This window comes from Coturnix japonica, chromosome 7, assembly GCF_054131305.1.
Source record: "Coturnix japonica strain WE chromosome 7, WE-NBRP24, whole genome shotgun sequence".
NCBI lineage: Eukaryota > Metazoa > Chordata > Aves > Galliformes > Phasianidae > Coturnix > Coturnix japonica.
The window spans coordinates 19653775-19674590 of NC_140669.1; the positions used below are offsets into that span (position 1 = coordinate 19653775).

At 38.6% G+C, this 20816-nt stretch overlaps 1 protein-coding gene and 1 long non-coding RNA gene across 2 annotated transcripts in view; one reads left to right on the top strand and one right to left on the bottom strand.

Annotated features, from left to right (window-relative positions):
* The window catches only part of PDE11A (phosphodiesterase 11A), a 123380-nt gene that overhangs the window by 59012 nt on the left and 43552 nt on the right, over nt 1-20816 (bottom strand). Inside the window, exons 3-5 of the mRNA XM_085552639.1 lie at nt 13641-13730; nt 11161-11301; nt 8760-8824 (exon numbers count right to left, since the gene is read on the bottom strand). Coding sequence (XP_085408765.1) covers nt 8760-8824; nt 11161-11301; nt 13641-13730 — 296 coding nt within the window. The remainder of the gene's footprint in view (nt 1-8759; nt 8825-11160; nt 11302-13640; nt 13731-20816) is intronic.
* The window catches only part of LOC146760106 (uncharacterized), a 41206-nt gene that overhangs the window by 12246 nt on the left and 8144 nt on the right, over nt 1-20816 (top strand). Inside the window, exon 3 of the long non-coding RNA XR_014948048.1 lies at nt 10149-10268. This is a non-coding gene — a long non-coding RNA (uncharacterized LOC146760106). The remainder of the gene's footprint in view (nt 1-10148; nt 10269-20816) is intronic.

Sequence of the window (20816 nt, forward strand, 5' to 3'; positions counted from 1 at the left end):
CTCCTGATAGAGCAAAAGGTGAGCAAAGTATTACGACCATTATTGATCGATCTTTTAAACTGAGTGAAATTCGAGATCTGAGAAAGGATTTCACACGTCAGCCAAAAGAAAATATGGTCACTTGGTTACTTCGCTGCTGGGACAATGGTGCCAATAGTGCGTGGCTCGATGGCAGTGAAGCTCGCCAACTGGGTAGCATTTCCAGGGACTCACGTGTGGACAGAGGTATAGGCACATGCCAAAATCGGTCCTACACCCTCTGGAAGCGGATGTTGATAGCGGTAAGAGATAGATTCCCCTTTAAACGGGACTTGGAGCCTGAGAAAAAGAAATGGACTGATATGGAGAAAGGTATCCAATTTTTGAGAGAAAGGGCTCTGGTGGAAATGCTCTACAGCCCCCAGTTCAATCGTAACAATCCAAACCAATTACATGATCCTGAAGCAGTCCACGTTCCACGACAAATGTGGCGTGACTTTACAAAGGCAGCTCCAGAAAAGCATGCCAGTGCACTTGCATTGGTATATGGCAAAGGGGAAAGAAAGCCTCTTGTAAATGAGCTAATTAGCAGACTTCAGGAGCTTGAATTATTTATAAGCGCTACAGAAGTTAAGCTTTATACTTCAGCCATTGTCCAAATGGGAAAAAAAATAGTGGAAAGGTTAGACAAAGTGGAGGAAACACAAAGTGATATTATTGACAAATTGGCTAATGTGCCTGATGTAGATGAATCCACGGTGGTACCAGATGATGGAAACCAGGATTTCCACGATCGCCTATTGAGAGAGCTAAACAACATGAGTTCCTCTCGACCTGTATCATTGAAAATCTCAACCATAAAAAAGAGACGTCCTCGTATTCAAGCAAATGACAACGATAAGACACCTCGTATTCAAGCAAACGACAATGATAAGACCATACGTTTTGCTTTGTTGTATTTCTTGAGTAATCATGGGGAGGATATAAAGAAGTGGTATAACTCATCCACTTCTGCACTTCAGGCACGAGTGAAAGAATTACAATCCAAAACAACCACCAAGGTGAACTCTTCCAAACGGGGGAGAGTTCCAGTTGCTGCAAGTCAACGAGGTAAACAATAGAGGGGCCCTGCCCCCAGCCAGGGGGGGGAAAGGGACAACAGAGTATACTGGACTGTGTGGATTAAGTGGCCTGGCACATCTCAACCACAGAAATATAAAGCCTTGGTGGACACTGGTGCACAATGCACCCTAATGCCCTCAAGTCACCAAGGGACACAACCAATTTATATCCATGGAGTGACTGGGGGTTCCCAAGAATTGACTATGTTGGAGGCCGAAATAAGCCTCACTGGTAAAAACTGGCGAATGCACCCTATTGTGACTGGTCCAGAGGCTCCATGTATACTGGGAATCGATTACCTTAGGATGGGATATTTCAAGGATCCCAAGGGGTATCGATGGGCCTTCGGGATAGCTGCTGTAAACACAAATGGTGTTAAGCAGCTGTCAACTTTACCTGGTCTGTCAGATGATCCTTCTGCTGTGGGGTTGCTCCAGGTAAAAGACCAAGAGGTACCAATTGCCACCAAAGTGGTTCACAGACGGCAGTACCGCACCAATAGGGACTCATTGCTCCCCATTCAAAAGCTAATTCGCCAATTAGAAAATCAGGGAGTGATTAGCAAAACGCACTCGCCTTTTAACAGCCCCATATGGCCAGTGCGTAAAACCAGTGGGGAATGGAGGCTGACGGTAGATTACCGTGGCCTGAATGAAGTTACACCTCCATTAAGTGCTGCTGTACCAGACATGCTAGAACTCCAGTATGAATTGGAGTCAAAAGAAGCTAGGTGGTATGCCACCATTGATATTGCTAATGCCTTCTTTTCCATCCCATTGGCTGCAAAATGTAGGCCACAGTTTGCTTTTACCTGGAGAGGTATTCAGTATACCTGGAACCGTTTACCCCAGGGGTGGAAGCACAGCCCAACAATTTGCCATGGATTGATCCAAGCTGTTTTGGAACAGGGTAATGCTCCTGAGCACTTGCAGTATATTGATGACATTGTGGTGTGGGGCCATACAGCAGCAGAGGTTTCCAAGAAAGGGAAACAGATAATCCAAATTCTTTTGCAAGCTGGTTTTGCCATTAAGCGCAGCAAGGTGAAGGGGCCTGCCCAGGAAATCCAGTTCTTAGGTATAAAATGGCAAGATGGACGTCGTCACATCCCAGCAGATGTGATTGACAAAATCACTGCTATGTCTCCGCCCACAAATAAAACAGAGACCCAATCTTTTCTGGGAGTAGTGGGCTTTTGGAGAATGCATGTCCCAAACTACAGCCACATAGTGAGCCCTCTCTATCAGGTAACACGGAAGAAGAATAATTTCTCATGGGGTCCTGAGCAGCAGCAGGCTTTTGAGCAGATAAAACAAGAAATAGCCCGTGCCGTGGCCTTGGGGCCAGTACGGACGGGACAGGATGTGAAGAACATCCTCTACACTGCTGCTGGAGAGAAAGGTCCCACCTGGAGTTTGTGGCAAAGAGCCTCAGGAGAGACCCGAGGCCGACCCCTAGGATTTTGGAGTCGAGCATATAAAGGGTCTGAGGAGCGCTACACTCCAACTGAGAAGGAGATCTTAGCCGTGTATGAGGGGGTTCGGGCTGCTTCTGAAGTAGTTGGGACAGAGGTTCAGCTTCTTCTAGCACCTCGCTTGCCAGTAATAAACTGGATGTTTAAAGGACAGGTTCCCTCCACCCATCATGCTACTGATGCCACTTGGAGTAAGTGGATTTCATTAATTACTCAACGAGCTCGAATGGGAAAACTCAGCCGTCCTGGAATTCTAGAAGTGATCATGGACTGGCCTGAGAGTAAAAAAATTGAAACACCACCTACAGAAGAGGTATCACGTGCTAAAGAGGCACCACCATACAATGAGCTACCAGAAAACGAAAAGAAATTTGCCCTATTCACAGACGGATCATGTCGTATTGTAGGGAAGCATCGCAGATGGAAAGCTGCTGTATGGAGCCCCACACGACAAGTTGCAGAGGCCACCGAAGGTAAAGGAGAATCAAGTCAATTCGCAGAGGTAAAGGCTGTTCAGCTGGCTTTAGATGTGGCTGAACGGGAGAGGTGGCCAATGCTTCATCTTTATACTGATTCATGGATGGTGGCAAATGCCTTATGGGGGTGGTTGCAACAGTGGGAAAATGATAATTGGCAACGAAAGGGTAAACCTGTTTGGGCTGCTGAACTGTGGAAAGACATTGCTGCCCGAATAAGGAACATTGTTGTAAAGGTGCGCCATGTAGATGCTCATGTGCCTAAAAGTAAGGCTACTGAAGAACATAAAAATAACCATCAGGTTGATCGAGCTGCCAAAATTGAGGTGGCTCAAATAGACTTGGACTGGCAGAACAAGGGTGAATTATTCCTAGCTCGGTGGGCCCATGAGACTTCAGGTCATCAAGGAAGGGATGCAACATATAAGTGGGCCAGAGACCGAGGGGTGGACTTAACTATGGACGCTATTGCTCAAGTTATTCATGATTGTGAAACATGCGCCATAATTAAACAAGCCAAGAGGATGAAACCTATTTGGGGGGAAGGGCGATGGCAAAAGTATAAATATGGAGAGGCATGGCAGGTTGATTATATCACCTTGCCACGATCTCGCAATGGTAAGCGTTATGTACTCACCATGGTGGAGGCAACCACTGGGTGGCTCGAAACATACGCAGTACCCCATGCTACCGCCCGAAACACCATATTAGGGTTGGAAAAGCAAATCCTGTGGCGGCATGGCACTCCGGAAAGAATTGAATCAGATAATGGGACCCATTTTAAAAATTCCCTTGTAACCACTTGGGCCAAAAATCATGGCATCGAGTGGATTTACCATATTCCCTATCATGCACCAGCTTCTGGTAAGATTGAACGATTCAATGGGTTATTGAAAACTATGTTGAAAGCAATGGGTGGCGGAACGTATAAAAATTGGGAGAACCATTTAGCAGAAGCCACCTGGTTGGTCAACACTCGAGGATCTAGTAATCGTAATGGTCCTAACCAATCCAGCTCCCTACGTACCGTGGAGGGAGATAAGGTTCCTGTAGTACACATAAAGAGTGTGTTGGGAAAAACAGTTTGGGTCCTTCCAGCGTCTGGAAAGGGCAAACCTCTCCGGGGTACTGTCTTTGCCCAGGGACCTGGGTGCACATGGTGGGTGATGGACAAAAATGGGAATGTTCAATGTGTACCACAAGGGAATTTGATGTTGGGGGAGTGCAGCCAATGATTTTCCTGTAAATATATAGGTAGAGTCTCAGAAAATATTTCAATTAGGTACAGAATAGTTCAATTACGTATAGGACTTAAGATAGAGTGGATTAATGTTAAGGAAACACTTTTTCTCTATATACCTTAATTAGGCATTCTGTAAGCAAGTTTTCCATCTGGACTCTATATCCTGCACTGGCCATGCATGTGTAGAGCACACATGGAAAGAAGTATAAGTCAAAAGGAAATCTGCTGTGGTGGCTGGGAAAGGATGAGTGCACCTTGATGTGGGGGACGCCCTACTAGCACTGCCTTTCCCCTCTACCGCTGACAGGTTTTCCTTTTTCTGGCAGTTTTGCCATTTTCTCAAAATTAATAAATAGTAGGTTAGGTTATAGAGTTTTGTTCTCAACTTAGGGATTTGTATGGAATAAATATAAAGTGTTGAGAAAAATAAGGTTGCTGATTATTCACAATTATACATATGAGTGTGTATGTATGTATAAACATAATGTAATGATGTAGAATAAGGGGTGGAATGTCATGGTTTAGTAATTTTGTAATTTTTGCTATCAGTATTCCACATCATAACATCATATTAAGCATGAATAATTTTACTGAATCTGCAACTTACAGAAGAAGACTACATCTCCCAGGGAACAACACGATAGGTCACGGGACCTGGACTCTATATTAACTCTGTCGCAGAACAGACTGACGTCTTTCGAGTTCTGGCGTTCAGGGGAGTGTGTGGGAGCCTTCAGCCGTTCGCCTAGATTCACAGTAGGCCTCTCGGTTACGGGACTCATTCTCTCTCCTATTTTGCTTGATTCGTTAGCTCAATTTTCAATTATATTGTATTATATTGTGTTATCCTGTATTTCGATATAGTATTTAGTAAATAAGTGTGCCTCCTTAGATCGTTGCCGCTGTTTTCTTTTCCTAATTAACTTTTTCTTTTCGGCCTAGGGCCCCTCCGGGGCCCACGGCCCCCTGTCACGGACGCAGGTGGATTTTTTAGTTCAAACCGTGACAGACTTACACAAAGAAATCTAAGTGTATCAGTTTCAATTTGCGCTAAGAATTTTGAAAGACTGCAATAAATGTTGTATATGCACTTTGACAGGAGCCTTTACTGAAAGAAAATATTTTTGAGCAAATTAAGAAAATTTATTTGTATGATATAAGATTTATTTTAGGACATCAATATACTTAAAAAGTGGAAGAAAAAGTTCTTTAGGGATAAGAATCCAATTTCAATTGCATAAATCCCACTTCATATCTTAAAGATTTGGATATTTTCATTATAATGTAAGACACTTAAAATTGGGATCAGAGTATAACTGTTCAGCACTTTAAGAAGTAAATAATTTCAAGTCAGGAAGAAGTTTTAAATTATGTTCTACTGCATCATTCCCAATCCTTGCAAGTGCTTTGCAACCACACTCTGAAGAGAGACACTTGACTTTCAGCAGAGGAAATATCAGTGTTTAATTCTGATGCAAATCACAGCCAGCTGGCTCCCTCTCTTTTCTCAGCAGCTCACAACAATCAGAATCGCCTCTAAAAATTGCAAGCAACAATATCCGTCATACCGTGGAAAGCCATGAGCTGGACTGCTGGACAGCTGCATGCCGCTGCCTCCTGTTTTGCCTACACACAGGTAGAGGCATTGTGTGTCAGACAGGAAAGAATACTCTGCTCTCAGATCACCAAGTGGTGCTGCAGGCTTCCCTCACACAGCTGCATTCTTGTGATCTTCCCAGAAGCGATACTCTCTTACAGGGACAGCCAGAAGCACAGCTACCTTTAATCCTCTCTAAATTCATGTAAACCCTTCCAACTCCTAGGTCTAGAAGAACAGAAATATGCCTTAAGAAGCATTAAAACACTGCAAGGAATGAGGTTGTGCATAAGTGAGCATCATTCCTAGGGATGGCAGCAGTGAAACAGCAGTAGCATGGATTTCTGCACTTTCTCTGTGCCTGTCCAACTGGGAAAGATATTTTCTTAGCAAGCAGCTCACCCTAGCCAAGGTTGCTCACCTTCTCACTGACTCTGTTATTTAAGTTACTGAATAGGAATCTCAGCTACGTCATCCACTAAGATGCCCTCCAGCTCACCTGTATCCAGGATACATCCAAACTGAACTCAAGGCTTCAAAGATTCAGGTAGCTTTCTTTCAAAGAGAGAAAAACTTGAAAAACTGTACTTCAAGAATAAAATGATTGTCATAAAGGACAGTGTCTTATGAATCAGAACTGAACTTGATCCTGACATGTGCTGGAATCTGTCAAACTGAACAGATAAATTCAAGTGTGGTCTTACAAGGTATTTCTTTATAACCAACAGCAAAGATGAAAGAGATATGAGTATTCATTGTGATGTTCAAGGACCAAACTGGTGAACTTTTACCTTGCAGAGATGAAAAAGGCAGAAGAAAAGCTAATTTACTCTAAAACCAAGGGAGGAAAAGTTAGAACCTAATATGAGATTGTTGTCCTTGGACTTGCTCTTACTTTTAAACAAAGCTTACAGGCTGAGAATGGTTCTAGTTATAATCTCTTTGGATTTCCACTAAAATTAAAAAATAGTAATATTTATTTCCACTGGAATCATGATGAAGAAACTCATCTTGACTTTTTTTTCCCCTATGTGACACTGCATTATTTAGGTCCATAGAATGTGGAATAAAAAGGGCAAAACTCACTAGAAGAAATGCTCAAATGCCAAGGGCTCCTGGCATTTTTCTGTATCCTAAATAACATTTATTTTACCACTATAGTGCCAACAACTCAAGCTGTGCCTGTGCTAGATCCAAATATGACGTCATATCTGTCAGTCTGACCTTAATTTTGTAAAACCAATTTCTACCCCCACTGGATGGAAAAATGAATGAAAAGTAGTCTTTACATTAAAATGGACAGAATTGTACCTTTACAAATCTTACTAATAGTTTGCACATGTTTATTCTCTCTGACTGAAGTTAAAATGATCTTGACTACAAGCAGTGCAGGCTACTACAAATTGCTTTTTGGTAACATGCTAAAATAACTATGGTAACAAGAAACAAGCCAGCTTGGTTATTTTGACAGCAGTCTACATTGTGTTGACTAATCTGGCTACTGATCAATTATGACAAAAATGGGAATAACAACCACATCTCTTGATTCACACCTCTAACCCCTAACAAAAGGAATGTATATACACCCATTTAATTGACCTAGGAAAGAGCAATTGGTACCATGATGCTCTTTCTCAAGCAGACTAAGTTATGATTCCCAGATGGAAAAATGGATCATTTATTCATATTTAAACTGTAAAGTGATTTTTAAAAATTATTACTTATTTATTTATTTTAACTTGCTTTGATTTCCTATTTTGTGGGTAGGGCACTGTGTGGACCTGCACTCTGCTGTCAGCTAGTAAATTTTGTAATTCTGTGACATCAATCTATGAAAAACCTTAAGAATTAGCAGCTGTCATAATTTGGAGTGCAATACACACATTCACATTAATGAAGTGGCAATTTCTTACCACACTAAAGGTAGATAAGAAAAGTACTAAAGGCAGCAAATTATCCATAAATATATTTAAAAAGCTGTTTGAAGAACAATGCGTGTGGCAAAGGACAAAGTAATCTTCCAGCCTGCTACATATTGCAAGACGGACAGACTGTGAGGCTTACACTATTATGGTAACAATTACACATCGGAAATTGTAATTTAGAATCAGAATCATTTTATTTTGCATTCAATACATTATGAGTTAATCATTGATTTAGGGTCTTAAAAGATAGGATAAACCTTTTAACAATATCCCTGAAGCTTCATCCACTTATTTGTTATTTAGGACCTTTTTTCTGTACTACTGTGTTACCGGTTATGTTATCTCATAGGCATTAATACAATAATCCCACAAAAAGCTCTCTTACTACTAACAATTATCCCTTTATCAATGTTTAAATACAGATCCTATTAAGCAAAACACATATATTTGTTTTGACTGGACTCCCACACCAGAGTTACTCACAGGAATGCAATTTTTAGCATATGTACATTCTGTGAGGTTTACAACTTGACAAGAAGAGAAATCAAATCTTACTGGAAACCTTTCAGTGCAACTGTAAGGTGGCATTTTGTAAAAGATCAACAAACAGTTTAAAGCAATTCTGTAATTTTTACTTCAGCGCTTACCATTCAAAACAACATTTTGTGTATTTTCCACAAGTTCAACAACAAAAATCATCAGTAGTTTCCTGGTTTTGAGACACTGATATAATGTTATATCAGCATGGATAGCTGATATTATATACAGATATTTATTCAAGCAATTGTCTATTTGAAGTGGAATCTTGTTCAAGTAAAACCAGTAGACTGACACTCTTGAAGCAAATCTGTCTAGAGTTCCATAACAAAATAAAAGCAAGATCAAGCAAATTTAAAACTGAAAAATAAAGCAATCCATTACCATAGAAGACATGTGCACCAACCTGTTTTCAGTGTCAGCACTGCATTTTGGAGATAGCAGCTCAAAGGACTTTGTAAATTTCACTACCTGTCACATAAGTAAAAGAAATTTAAAGTTGTTGTTAAAATTACAAGTACATAAGTAAACACTAATCTAAAGTTGATGTATTTAAACCACATTTTTCCCAAATGAACCTACAAGAAAGACTTAAATCTGTATTTTCTCAGTGGAGAAATCAACATAAAAGCATACTACACTCCATTCATAAAACAAACAATACGAAATCAAATGACAGTTTAATGAAGAATAGAAATCTTTTCTGCAACAGTATGCTTCCCTTCAAAGGTCTTTGGAACATAAACTACACAGCTTTAACAACATATGTTTTGGGTTTTTGTTTTGTTTTTAATGGGGAAGTAAACAGAAATATGCTTTTGCGGTAATTGTAACCTTTCTTCCTTGAACTTGTGTCATCAGTACACAAACAAAGCATTTCAAGAGTAGCTGATGCAAAACTGAACATAGATAATGGTTTTAGATGCTAAAGTACATCCATCTTTTATTTGAGTTCTGTATTATAAATGTTTTACATGCGGTATGTTGTTGATATTTTAGACATGGCTTAGCATTAAGTTAGCCTATGGAGGTCCTTTATGATATAAAGGCTAACCCTTTGAAATAGGGGAAATTGGGAAAATAATTGCTTTGTCACTTGTTAAAAATAAATAAATGAGCACTAAGATGCTATTCTTCTATTTCAAATTAACCCAAGTTTAAAGATTATTTAGAAAAACACAAGGGTTTGTTCTTTTTGGGCTTATATGAATACTCGTCTGTCTGCATTATAGGATTCAGTGTAGATGAATGAGAAAACTGTGTAGTTTGGAAAAAAAACAAACCCTCCACATGCAGTGGTAGAAAAAGTACTAAGAGCAGAAAAAAATGAAATGCCATCCACCGTCTGCTACAAACACAATATATTACCACTCCACAAAAAATAGAAATGATACTATATTTGTGAATATATGAGTGTAGTAATAGTGATAGTGATAGTGATAGTGATAGTGATAGTGATAGTGATAGTAATAGTAATAGTCTCGTGTGGGTTGGAAGGGACCTATAGTAGAACTATATCATGTAATTAAAAAAGAAATATGGGGGAGATACTGTGAGAAAAACTAGAAACATTAAAATTATATAGCAGAATATGCATTAAATACAAAGCTGTGTCGTGCGTTCATGGTTGTTAGTGTAATTTAGGGCATACTCCATGAAAAGTACTTAATTTCTATTAGTTTAAATGAAATGAGAATCATAGATTTCCTCCACAAAATAAGTAGTTTTTCTGCCATAAACAGTCTAGTGATTCTCTGATAATCATTTAGACTCTCACTGATCCACAATAAATTAGTTTCAGAGTCAGTGAATCTGAAGAAACTTGGATAGAAAAGAACGCTTCAACTGCTGCTTTAACTGATGGAAAGGAAGACAGATTGTGCTCAAAACACTGAATGGAGACACCAATACAAAGGTAACCACTTGTTTTACTCCTGATTACAACAATCATAACAATGTTTATATTCCTAAAAGAGTCTCTCATACCCTATAAATGACAGTACTTAAAGTGTCCTGGCAAAGGTTCATGCCAAAATAAAGGACAGATAGTTTCATATGGCTTACCTCTAACTGCTCAACTTAAGAGCAATTAAATACTTATTCCCTGATCAAATGGACAGAGCAATTGGAAAAAGCAGGAATACTCCAGTGATGTTGAAAGTAATGTTATCACTTCACCTGCTCAATACAGAAGCTTGCTTCTACCACAAGAACAAGTGCAGTTCTAAAACTGCTTGCAGGTACCACCTGCTTGATAAGGTATTAGCCTGAAAACATCAAGAAAGTCATAAGTTCCAGGTAAATGGAAACAAAGCTACAGACAGGATTTTTCTTTCCATCTAGTGGCTATGCCATGAAAGAAAGAAGCCAAGCAAATAAATAATTGATAACAAATCTGGTCCCTAGTTTTTATGAAGCAAATCAAAGAAGTACTTGCTGTCCCTTAGCTGCTCTGCAGAAAGCACTAATTCCATCACACATGCAACTGTGAAGGACAGCTAAACTGCTGGGTCACAACACTGATAGATCCTTCAGCAACTTACAGGCCCCACATTAAATGCCTTAAATGAACAGAAGGAATCATAAAAAATACACTTCAGTATACTTTCAAACAATTGGTACTGGATAAAGGTAGATAAAACCTATTTGTAACTTGCATTGTAGAATTATATGCTGGAAGAATTCTTGCTATCCAATGCTTACACAATACGAAACAACTTCTCCACAATTTAAAAAAAAAAAAGAAAAAAAAAGCTGCTAACCTACTCTTATATTAACCCTTCAACAAGAGGTGCAGATATACTTACTGGGGATTCAATATCTTCCAGAAGTAATACTGAACACCGTTCACACTTGAGTAGAGTCTGTGCCCGATGCATAATTTTCTTGACAATTTTCTCTAAGTCAGTCTGTTCTTCGAAGAGGTCATTCACTACTTCCAGTAAAGCCTACATGCAAGGATTGAGAACTCTTATACTGATTACAGAATACATAAATATGTATGTACTGAATTTGCTAGTGCATTTACACTTACTTTATTTCCCACTTTGCATGTTCAAAATTTGAGAGAAAAGATTATATTAATACTTCTATATTCCGACATCTCTCTGATCCCATGTTTACCACCAACAATTTATCTGAGAACAGTGATCTAAAATGAAGAGCTCCCCTTCTCATTTCATCACCTACAGAATCAATAGGTCATGTTCTTTCTTACAAGTTCAAAAATGGTCCAAAGCTTTTTCCTTTATTCTGGCTTAAGGCAGTGAAACTAAAAAACTGCCCACCTAGATAAGCAAAAAAAATGTTAGTGGTCTTAGCTGTCCCAATGCAGTGGTCATCAAAATGTTGATTTTAGTCACTGAAGTTGCCACTGATCATGTCCTCATGGATGGGGAGGCCAAAATGTGGGTTTATCTATCACATTTTACTTGCCAATTATTTTCAATCATGAACTAGCCAAAGCTGAAGATCATCAACAGGTCAGAAACACAAGTACAAACCTTGTACCTATATACCTGTAAAATGGCCACAAATATTTATTATGCATCCCATGGCTGAAGCACTATGAAAAAATATTTGCATCTCTAACCTTATTTCCTACTGTCTTCACACACCAGAGTTTACCATTTTCTGATGACAAATGAGAACATCCAAAATACTTTTCTGCAGAAGGTCTCTCAGAAGATTAAATGCTGCTTCCTCAAAAGCCTGTCATCGTTCCCAGCAGGCTGGGAATCTGTGGCAAATTTTAAGTCTCTAAGTGCTCAAAAATTTTTGTTTCAATGTCAAACAAAGAAGAACACATCCGCCACAAACAGTGGCAGAAAAGCATTTTTTCCCCAGCCTCCACCATGTCTCTGCACCCAAAATATAGTAGTCATTAGTCAGAATTGGATGAAAGATGAGATCAAATATTTAACGATCCTTACATCGACACATTATTAGAATAGGCTATTCTTAGTTTTCAGATGTGTGGAAATCACTAGCCTCCATATATGTGAAAAGCACTGAAATCTGAGCAGTGAAAATGTTAGTGCTTGATACAAGGACCAACCCCACTGTAGTTTCCTCAGCTTAGTGAAGAAAGATTTGTTAGATGCTACAGACAGTATTTCAACTGAAAATTCAGTGTGAAATCAGGAAATCGTCATTTCATTTCTTTAAAAAGTAAGTCTCTCCAAAAAGCAAAGTGCATGTGAACTCAGTGTTACTCTCACTTCCTCTGAGCCTTCTACCCCAACTCATACATGGCATCAGCAAACATGAGAAAACACAAGTAACATATCTATGCAGATACATGCTGAAATTTTTGAAATTTTTCATATACAAGTCTTTGCTTGCTTACTTTTATAAAGATGAATCTAAATTATCCACACGTGAATTGAATATCACAAATCCAGCATGCCAAAGTTTTGCTATTTCTGGAGTTTTACTAGAGTTTGAATCACTGCCAATGTAATTCTTTCTACTGCACTGTGTCACCAGCACAATTGTCTCAGTACTCCAGAACAAGAAACTGACATCAGGAAACAACAGATACCACTGAGAGCTTTTCCTCCCACATTCCCTGCTTGCTGCCTTAGAAAAGTTTGCTATCTGTGGGAAATGCATCTTTGGAAATAAAATGTGGTTAAAACAGTCTGCATAGCAAACAAGTACAAATAGCTGGAACCTGAAAGAACAAAATATGAAGATTTGATACTGGCCCAACATATGAGGAATGCTCAAAAAAGCACTGCCTCCTATTTTATTATGTTGGTGCACGGCATCAGAGGTGGACATTGCAAGTATGGCAGTAGAGTTTGAACTGTCCTGTCAGTTGTCTGTTACATGTTGTTGCCGTGACAGATGGCAGTAGATGGGCAGTCAGTTAAAATGGCATCTGAAATGGAAGTGCATTTGAAGCAAAGGTGTGTCATTGAATACCTCCTTGCAGAATAAAAAAGATAAATGGCACCCACTGACACTTATTAACACTTGCTGAATTGTTTGTGGAGACCAAACGATGGACATGAGCACAGCGATGGGTATGTTTCAGCAGTGGTGACAGCAGCATGAAAGACAAGCCATGTTCTGGTCGGCTATATAGATTTTTATGAGCATAGAACGCAGGCTGTTTTTTATCACTGGAAAAAATGCATAGCTAATGGTGGTGTCCATGTTAAAAAATAGCCTTTTATATCTAGTAATGGTATTATTGTGCTCTTTGTATCTAAGGTAGTTTCCATAAAAATAAATAGGAGGCATTACTTTTGGAGCATCTTACTTACATTTTGGTACTCACCCTGCTTCTGTCATATTCCTTCCTTGAAGCTGCAAATAGCTGGGCATTGGATATGGCAATCCCACAGAATGGGAGGTACATCTGCATCACCTATTGCCAAAAGAAACATCATTAAAACAGTCATTAAAAAGAACTGCGGTTAGACAATTGTGTTATTAACAAAGAGACAAACTGAAGTGGCATCTCTCAGAAAAGTCTCAAGACCACTCACTCTTGATTAGAAAATTAAATACAAGCAAAACCATCACAGACAAGGCACAGAAAATGGATGGAACAAAGATCAAACTGGAAGGAAAGAAAAATGCATTTGAGTTCACAGCTCCCTCTATAGCTTGACTGGAAAACTGTGATTTTTGAGTCTAGAAACAGACTTCTGAAGGTGATATTTTAATATATAGACACTGCAGCTTTTCCAACAAAAGTATTTTGTTGCCTTTGTTCAAATACCTAAAGTAAAAACTGAGAACAACAATCTTGAGTCACATCCCTGCTGATTTTTAGAGGACACAGACTTTGTAGAATACCAGCAGAGTATAACACAGCACATCCTTCCCAAAACTCTTAGTCATAGTGCTGAATGTCTTCTCAGAGGGGGAAGGAGATTGAAGATATGCTCAAGAATATTCCAGAGAAGAGAGATGAAAGGTAAATGATGTTGAAATGAAATAAATAAATAAATAAATAACAAGGTTTAGGTCTGCAAGAAAATACATATTTATTTAACCCTCTGTGTGGACCAAGTTGGGCCCTCAGGTATGGTCATACAATAAGAAAGACTGCACAGGAGGGACTGGGAAATATTTTGAGATGCAAGATGACCATACCTTAGACTGGCTCCAAGTGATACAAACTGTTCTACTCAAAACGCCTGAGTACCTGTAGGATTGGCACTTTTCACAAGGATGTCGATACATCGAAGACTAATAAGATTAACATATTTAAGCTGCAGAAAAATAACAAGCCTATAGCAGTCAGTGCAGAGCATATCAAAATGTAGGAAGTAGATTTTATATCTGCTGAACAGCCTTAACATTTTCCAAGTGAAGAGGAGCTGGAGCACTCTGTGCTTACAGTAAGCTCCTCTGCATACCTGAACTGATGTGAAAGAATAGATCATTGAGTGGTTTGTAGAATATATGGAAGGGCAGACATAAGGCTTCAATAGACCTTAATGCATATGGACAAAATGCTTGATGAGGCAAGCACTGAAATGGTATCATCATAAGGGAAGTATATCAGTTTGATTTTTAGCACTTATCATTTCTTCTTCATCATCATCATCTTCACATATGTATGACCTCCTCCTTTTTGGTTATCAGATACATAAATAAATGAAATTTGTAAGTGGAAGATCCTTTCCAATTAAAAAATAATAATAATGTCACAGCAGCTAACCTTCTCACCAGACTTTGTCAGCTGAGAGATCCACTGCAAGCTGTACTCTCCCGTGAGAAATTTTGGCATTGAAAAACTGGCATTTGTCTTTGAAGCTTCATTTAATTAGGAAGTTATTGCTAGCTCAGGGAAGCAGACTATTAAGACTACTTAAGGGGGAAAAAAAGAAAAAAGAAAAAAGAAAAAAGAAAAAAGAAAAAAAAGAAAAAGAAAAAAACAACAAATAACAGCCAAGCGCTGTAATCACTCAGAAGAACCAAAACACTGCAGCCACTTCTGTTCTACTTCATCTTACTTAAACGCTTTGTAGACTATTGGTCTATTCAATTTGTGTTTGAGTTTTCTAAGACGATTTTCACATCCTCTGTCTTTTGCACCTTCACAGCTGCCACTCTGTCAGAGAAAGTGCAGACTTCATACTTTAGCCTTTACACTACAGACACTTATACTGCTAATTTGCAAACACTTTAGTCTTCCTCCACCATGGTTCCCTCTAAAGAAGAATTATACACTTCAGATTTGACAAACCTTTACTTTTGTGGAGAGGTAGAAATTAAACTGGAAATTAAAAAGTCAACTATCACAACAGGTCTGCAGGAAAGAGCACAAGAAATGAAAGATACATTCTGAAACACAGTCACTGAAGGTGATTTTCTTATAAGAACTCCTCTGAGATAATATTGCCTATTTCAACTTAGATTTTACAAACAAAATTAAGCAAAAACTATCTATATTTCCTTGTAATAATACTAAACACCACAGCCAAGTAAAAGATGACCAAGGAAGAGCTACAGTGCAGAAAAAATTTAAGTGAGAAAAACCTGCCTTAATTAATACATATCATAGTGAGACTATATATATTCTTTTATTTAATAAAAATAAGTGAAAGTTAGTACTAATTGCCCTAATTGCCATATTGTCATTCCTCTTTCCCACTTTCTGAACTGTAAGGGCAACAGCTGTCTAAAGAATCTTTGGCAAACTGTAACACCATTCCAAATACAGACATTTCTAATGGTAATATTACAGAGTAGAGTAGAAGTCATTTATCACATTTTGACTTCAAGTACTCAAGATGGCTTTCTCATTTATTTTGCAATGTTTTAAGAGAAAGGAAGTGTTTACAAGCATCTCCAACCTACTGATGTTACAGCTGTTGGCAATCCAAACAAATTAAGTAACAATACCAAACTCTCCTCTGCCTGAGCCACACACTGTAATGAGCTGTTACTGTTATGCTAGATTCCCTTTGAGCATTTTCCCTCAGAAGGGAACCCACGAAAGAACCGAGGAAATAGAAAGAGCAGAGGAAATGGCACATAACACCCTTTCTTCCAGACTTGAAGTTATGGGTATGCTATTAGAGACCTTTTGGTGCTCCAACACATTGCATTACAGAATAGCAATGCACTGTAATTCTATTTCCCTTCCTGCTGATTATTACTATGGCTCCTTAAATAGAAGCATTTTACTTATAATAACATAAAAGCACAGTCCACATGCTTTGGTAATGTAGCATTGATTTTTGATAACAGCAAATAAATTAGGTAGAAGTCTAAATCATATAGAAAAGACAGATGATAGCTGGTCGTAGATACACTGTTACACAGCACATTGCCACAATGGACACAGATAACACACTGTTTAATTTGCCTCTGAGAGATGATCTTGTCAAGTAGGAGCTGTTTTCTTTTTCCTTGCCTGCAGTTCTTTCTGTAGCACTGGGCAGGCCACACAAACTCTTCACAGGTTTTACCAAATTGTTTTATTGTACAGTAAAGCCTAAATGATGCTGGAACTTTTAAAGGTATCACTGACAGCCACACTATACCTGGAGTATGCCACATGTTTCAATTATACTAATGCACAAAACATGTATGGGATTTGTGGAAAAAAAAAACCAGTTCATATTCACTTTCAAAAGACATAAAATTATTTCCCTTTGCCTAAGGGAGATTAAAAAAAATATTTTGGAAGGAAAACGTAGTGTACCTGAAAGGAAATTTCCTTCCATATTTAATTTGGACTAATGAAAGGAGAAGAGCCCGCAAATTTATTAAACAAAGCAAATTGCTAAGAAAGCAAATAGAACATGAAAACATCAGGAATATAGCTTCACCAGATATATCTTGTTCATTTATTCTAGCAAATAAGATTAGCTGTAATGACTCATCACAGTACCTTGCAGCTTATTAACAAACAAATCAGTAAATTTATAATAGTATATTTTATTAAAGTAATGTTCAATCCAAATAACAACCTAATTTAATGAACCTACTGAGATGCTGGAAGAGACAGCTATTTGTTCTGGTGCCAAATAGAAGGCATTCAGATAACTGCAGATTAACAACATTATATTGTGAATTACTTGGGCATAGAAGGGCCAGGTAACCTGACACATTTTCTCATACTTAATAGTGCAGCAAGTACAAAACCCTCAGCAACTACAGCTGCTTCAACTGGCATACAAAAGCTAAAAAGTTGTATTCATTCACAAAATGTTCAATATTTTATCAGGGCAAGAAACTCTCTACAGAAAGAACGTAAAGCAATAAGCATTAATTCAGTATCTCATCTTCTCCATTTCTAAATTTTATTAGTTTGTTAAGGGATATCTTATACCAGGAGTACAAAAAACACAAATAGCAAGGGAACAAACAGCATAAGCACTGGAAGCTGCAATATTTTATTGTGCAACCAATAACATTTTTAGCCAAGGTCCGAAGACAATGCATCTTTTCTGGAAAAAATAAAACAGTGAGATCAAGTGGCCGCCCTGACCACCATTACTTTTTTCTTCCTGCAGAAAAATATATTCCAGTGGCTTTAGTATCCCCACACATTTTTCATCTGTTGTGCCCAAAGTAACAACTATTGAAGCAATAGCTTGATATTTGGAAGCACAAAGCATTACAAAATACTACTGTATTAACATCAAGGACAAGAAGGCTACAAATATACGTGCACTTATTTCATTGTTTTTTTATGGCATCAGTTCTGAAATGCAGATGAAGAGCACAATTTCTCACTCAGAATTTCAGAATACAGTCTTCCATATCGTTCCTCTGTTCATAATAATGATTTCATAGACCATAAGTTCAGTATCTGGCTTCACAATTGTCAGTGTTGGGACAGCTACCCTAATGCTTTGAGATGTAGCACACATTAGCCTTTCATCTGGCTTTTCAATGGTGCCAAGGTATAGACAGAATTTAAATTTATAAGATAGATAGCAGTGTTTCTCTTAACTGCTAAAATAAGGAGTTTCTGTGGTGATCTGGTCTTGAGGGTCATAGCAACTCCATACATGATATAAACCTTATTATCATTATTATCATTAGAAACAGGCAGGACCAGGCCAAGCTCCTTCTAACAATGCCAAGGCTCAGAGCACAACAAATTATCCTTCATCACACAGCCTGGGGAAGATGATGCCTTACTGAATGGACAATTCCTCTTTCTGCTGCCCAAGAAAATCTCTCTGCTAGCTCCTACTTTCAAAATTTGAAATAAGGCTATTTTCTAATTGGGTGCCTTGTGGGTAATGAAGTTTTGAAATGTTCATTTTGTGAAAAGGTACAAAAAGCCTGTAGTTTCCTAACCTTGGTATTCAATTTTCTCAAAGAGTACAAGCTCTACATCAACTGCAAACCAGTATGAAATGTAATTTGCAGATCTCAATGTATCTTTTTATTTTTAACAACAGAGACAAGAAAGCTGCACACATGCAGACCTGCAATGCAGAAAGTTATTTGCTAAACACGAAAAACAGCCAATGCTGCAATGGCAGCACACTGCAGTGGTAAAAGTGCTAGCTTCATGCTGCTGGCTGGAAAGCAGCCCTGAATTCAGCTTCAGCGAAACGCAATGACATTTACCTTGCCTCCCCCACAGGCTGTTTTGCCTGCACTAAGCATTCTCAGAGAGCACCCAGTGCCATAACTATTTGATGGATACAATCTAACTCAGGAATATCAACATGCTCCATGCATCCATCCGTCTGTTATCAAAAAAGATAGCAATTTGGATATATGATGGAGATAAGAAGCCTCTCAGTAAGGCTGGAGCACTCAATCTGACACAAACTACAGGTTAAACTCTCAGTGAAGGTTTGTCTGGTTCAACTTTCATCTTCAGAGGTCGGAGAAGGCACATCTTTTTATACAGTTTATTTGGTGAAGCTGAGGGGGAAGCAAGGAAATTGCGACTTCCTAGAGAGAGAAAAATAACCCTGTAAAGTAAATATTTTTACATTAAAGTTGGAAATGTTTTATGAATATACTTAAAAACAAGCCAGGGAAGCCAGCTGCCCCTTGAAACATTTCCTGAAGCATTAAAAATAGGTTCAGTGAATAAAATATTATACTGAATTCTGAAAATGTGAAACTAAAATCAGTTGTAAAATGGTTAAGCACAAGTGCTTAGTCAAACTCCATTGCCTTCTGCCAACTCTGCAGTGCCTGGCTACCCATGCTTCTGATAAAAACCTGATCATCACCTAGGTTTTCAGATTCCAGAAATGGTTTTCAAAATTATTTTCCCATTCCAAGCACGGACCAAACCTTAGCTTGGTAGAGACACCCCATGAATTATAGGCATACAAACTCAGCTCAGCTCACAAGCTTCTGTATGCATCCATGAACCTACAGAGGCTCCTGAATCAATTTTCTATTACCCCAGTGTTTTTTTCCTCCTTTTAAAAAAAATTTGATCATGTGTGGCTATTTATGCGGTGCCATAAGAATGCCGTAATGCTCACAAACAGATGGCACCATCTCTGCCTTGTAAAGCTGACCATCAAAACATAGAATTGGTGGCTGTGAACAGCCTGAAAAGGAGCACAGGAGCATTTCTTCAGCACTATCTCTGTGCTTGGCTGCCTCATATAATTACTGGCACACATTCAAACTAGATAACTGCGTCACCAGACAGATTACAACACACGTTGCCTGCGGGAACAGACTTATTGCAGTTTTAAAACCTGACTTCTATGTAGGTCACCATCCTCATGAGCCGCAGCACTGGGATACTACTGCACACAGAGCCAAGGGGCTGGGGAGGGCACGAGTACAGCGTGGATGGGTTCGGCCTCAGCTCTGACCCTTTCCAGCCCTCCTCACAGCCTTCCAGTTTCTACAGCACAAAATTCATCTCTCTTATGCAAGGCACCTCAGACGTGAGGTGAGGAAACAAATGAACACATCTACTTTGTTTTACAGTGAGACCCCTGTAAGATTACACATTGTGTCACAGCTACTAATCCTATTTCACTTTTCTGGCAGAAATTTTTAGGCTTCATGTCCCAGCCATTTTGCAGCTAAATGTTATTCATACCTTCCATCGCCAGCAGGAGACAAAGCTCAAAAAAATCTAAACAAGCCATACTGAATTTGCTGTCATACACACAAAAGCATTGTCAGAGTCTATTAAAACTATTCTTAGAAATATATAAGACACATTTAAACACTTTAACATCACACTGAATTTAGTAGTTGTTATACAGTGGGGAAAAAAAACAACAATAAATTGTGTTGTAAATTTCCACAGAATATCTCATGTGAAATGCTGTTGCTGTAGATAAAACTGATCCATGAAAGTATTTCTGCTAGACTAGGATGCTACCCAAAATTCAAACAGTTCAAACAATAAAATGGCTACTATTCTATGATCAAATCTTGTGGTCTTATATTCTTAGAAATCATTCTATTTTCATCAGAAGTTTTTCCCTCTTTGACACATACTACATCAGTGATGCCCAGTAAAAATCTCTATCCCAGCAAG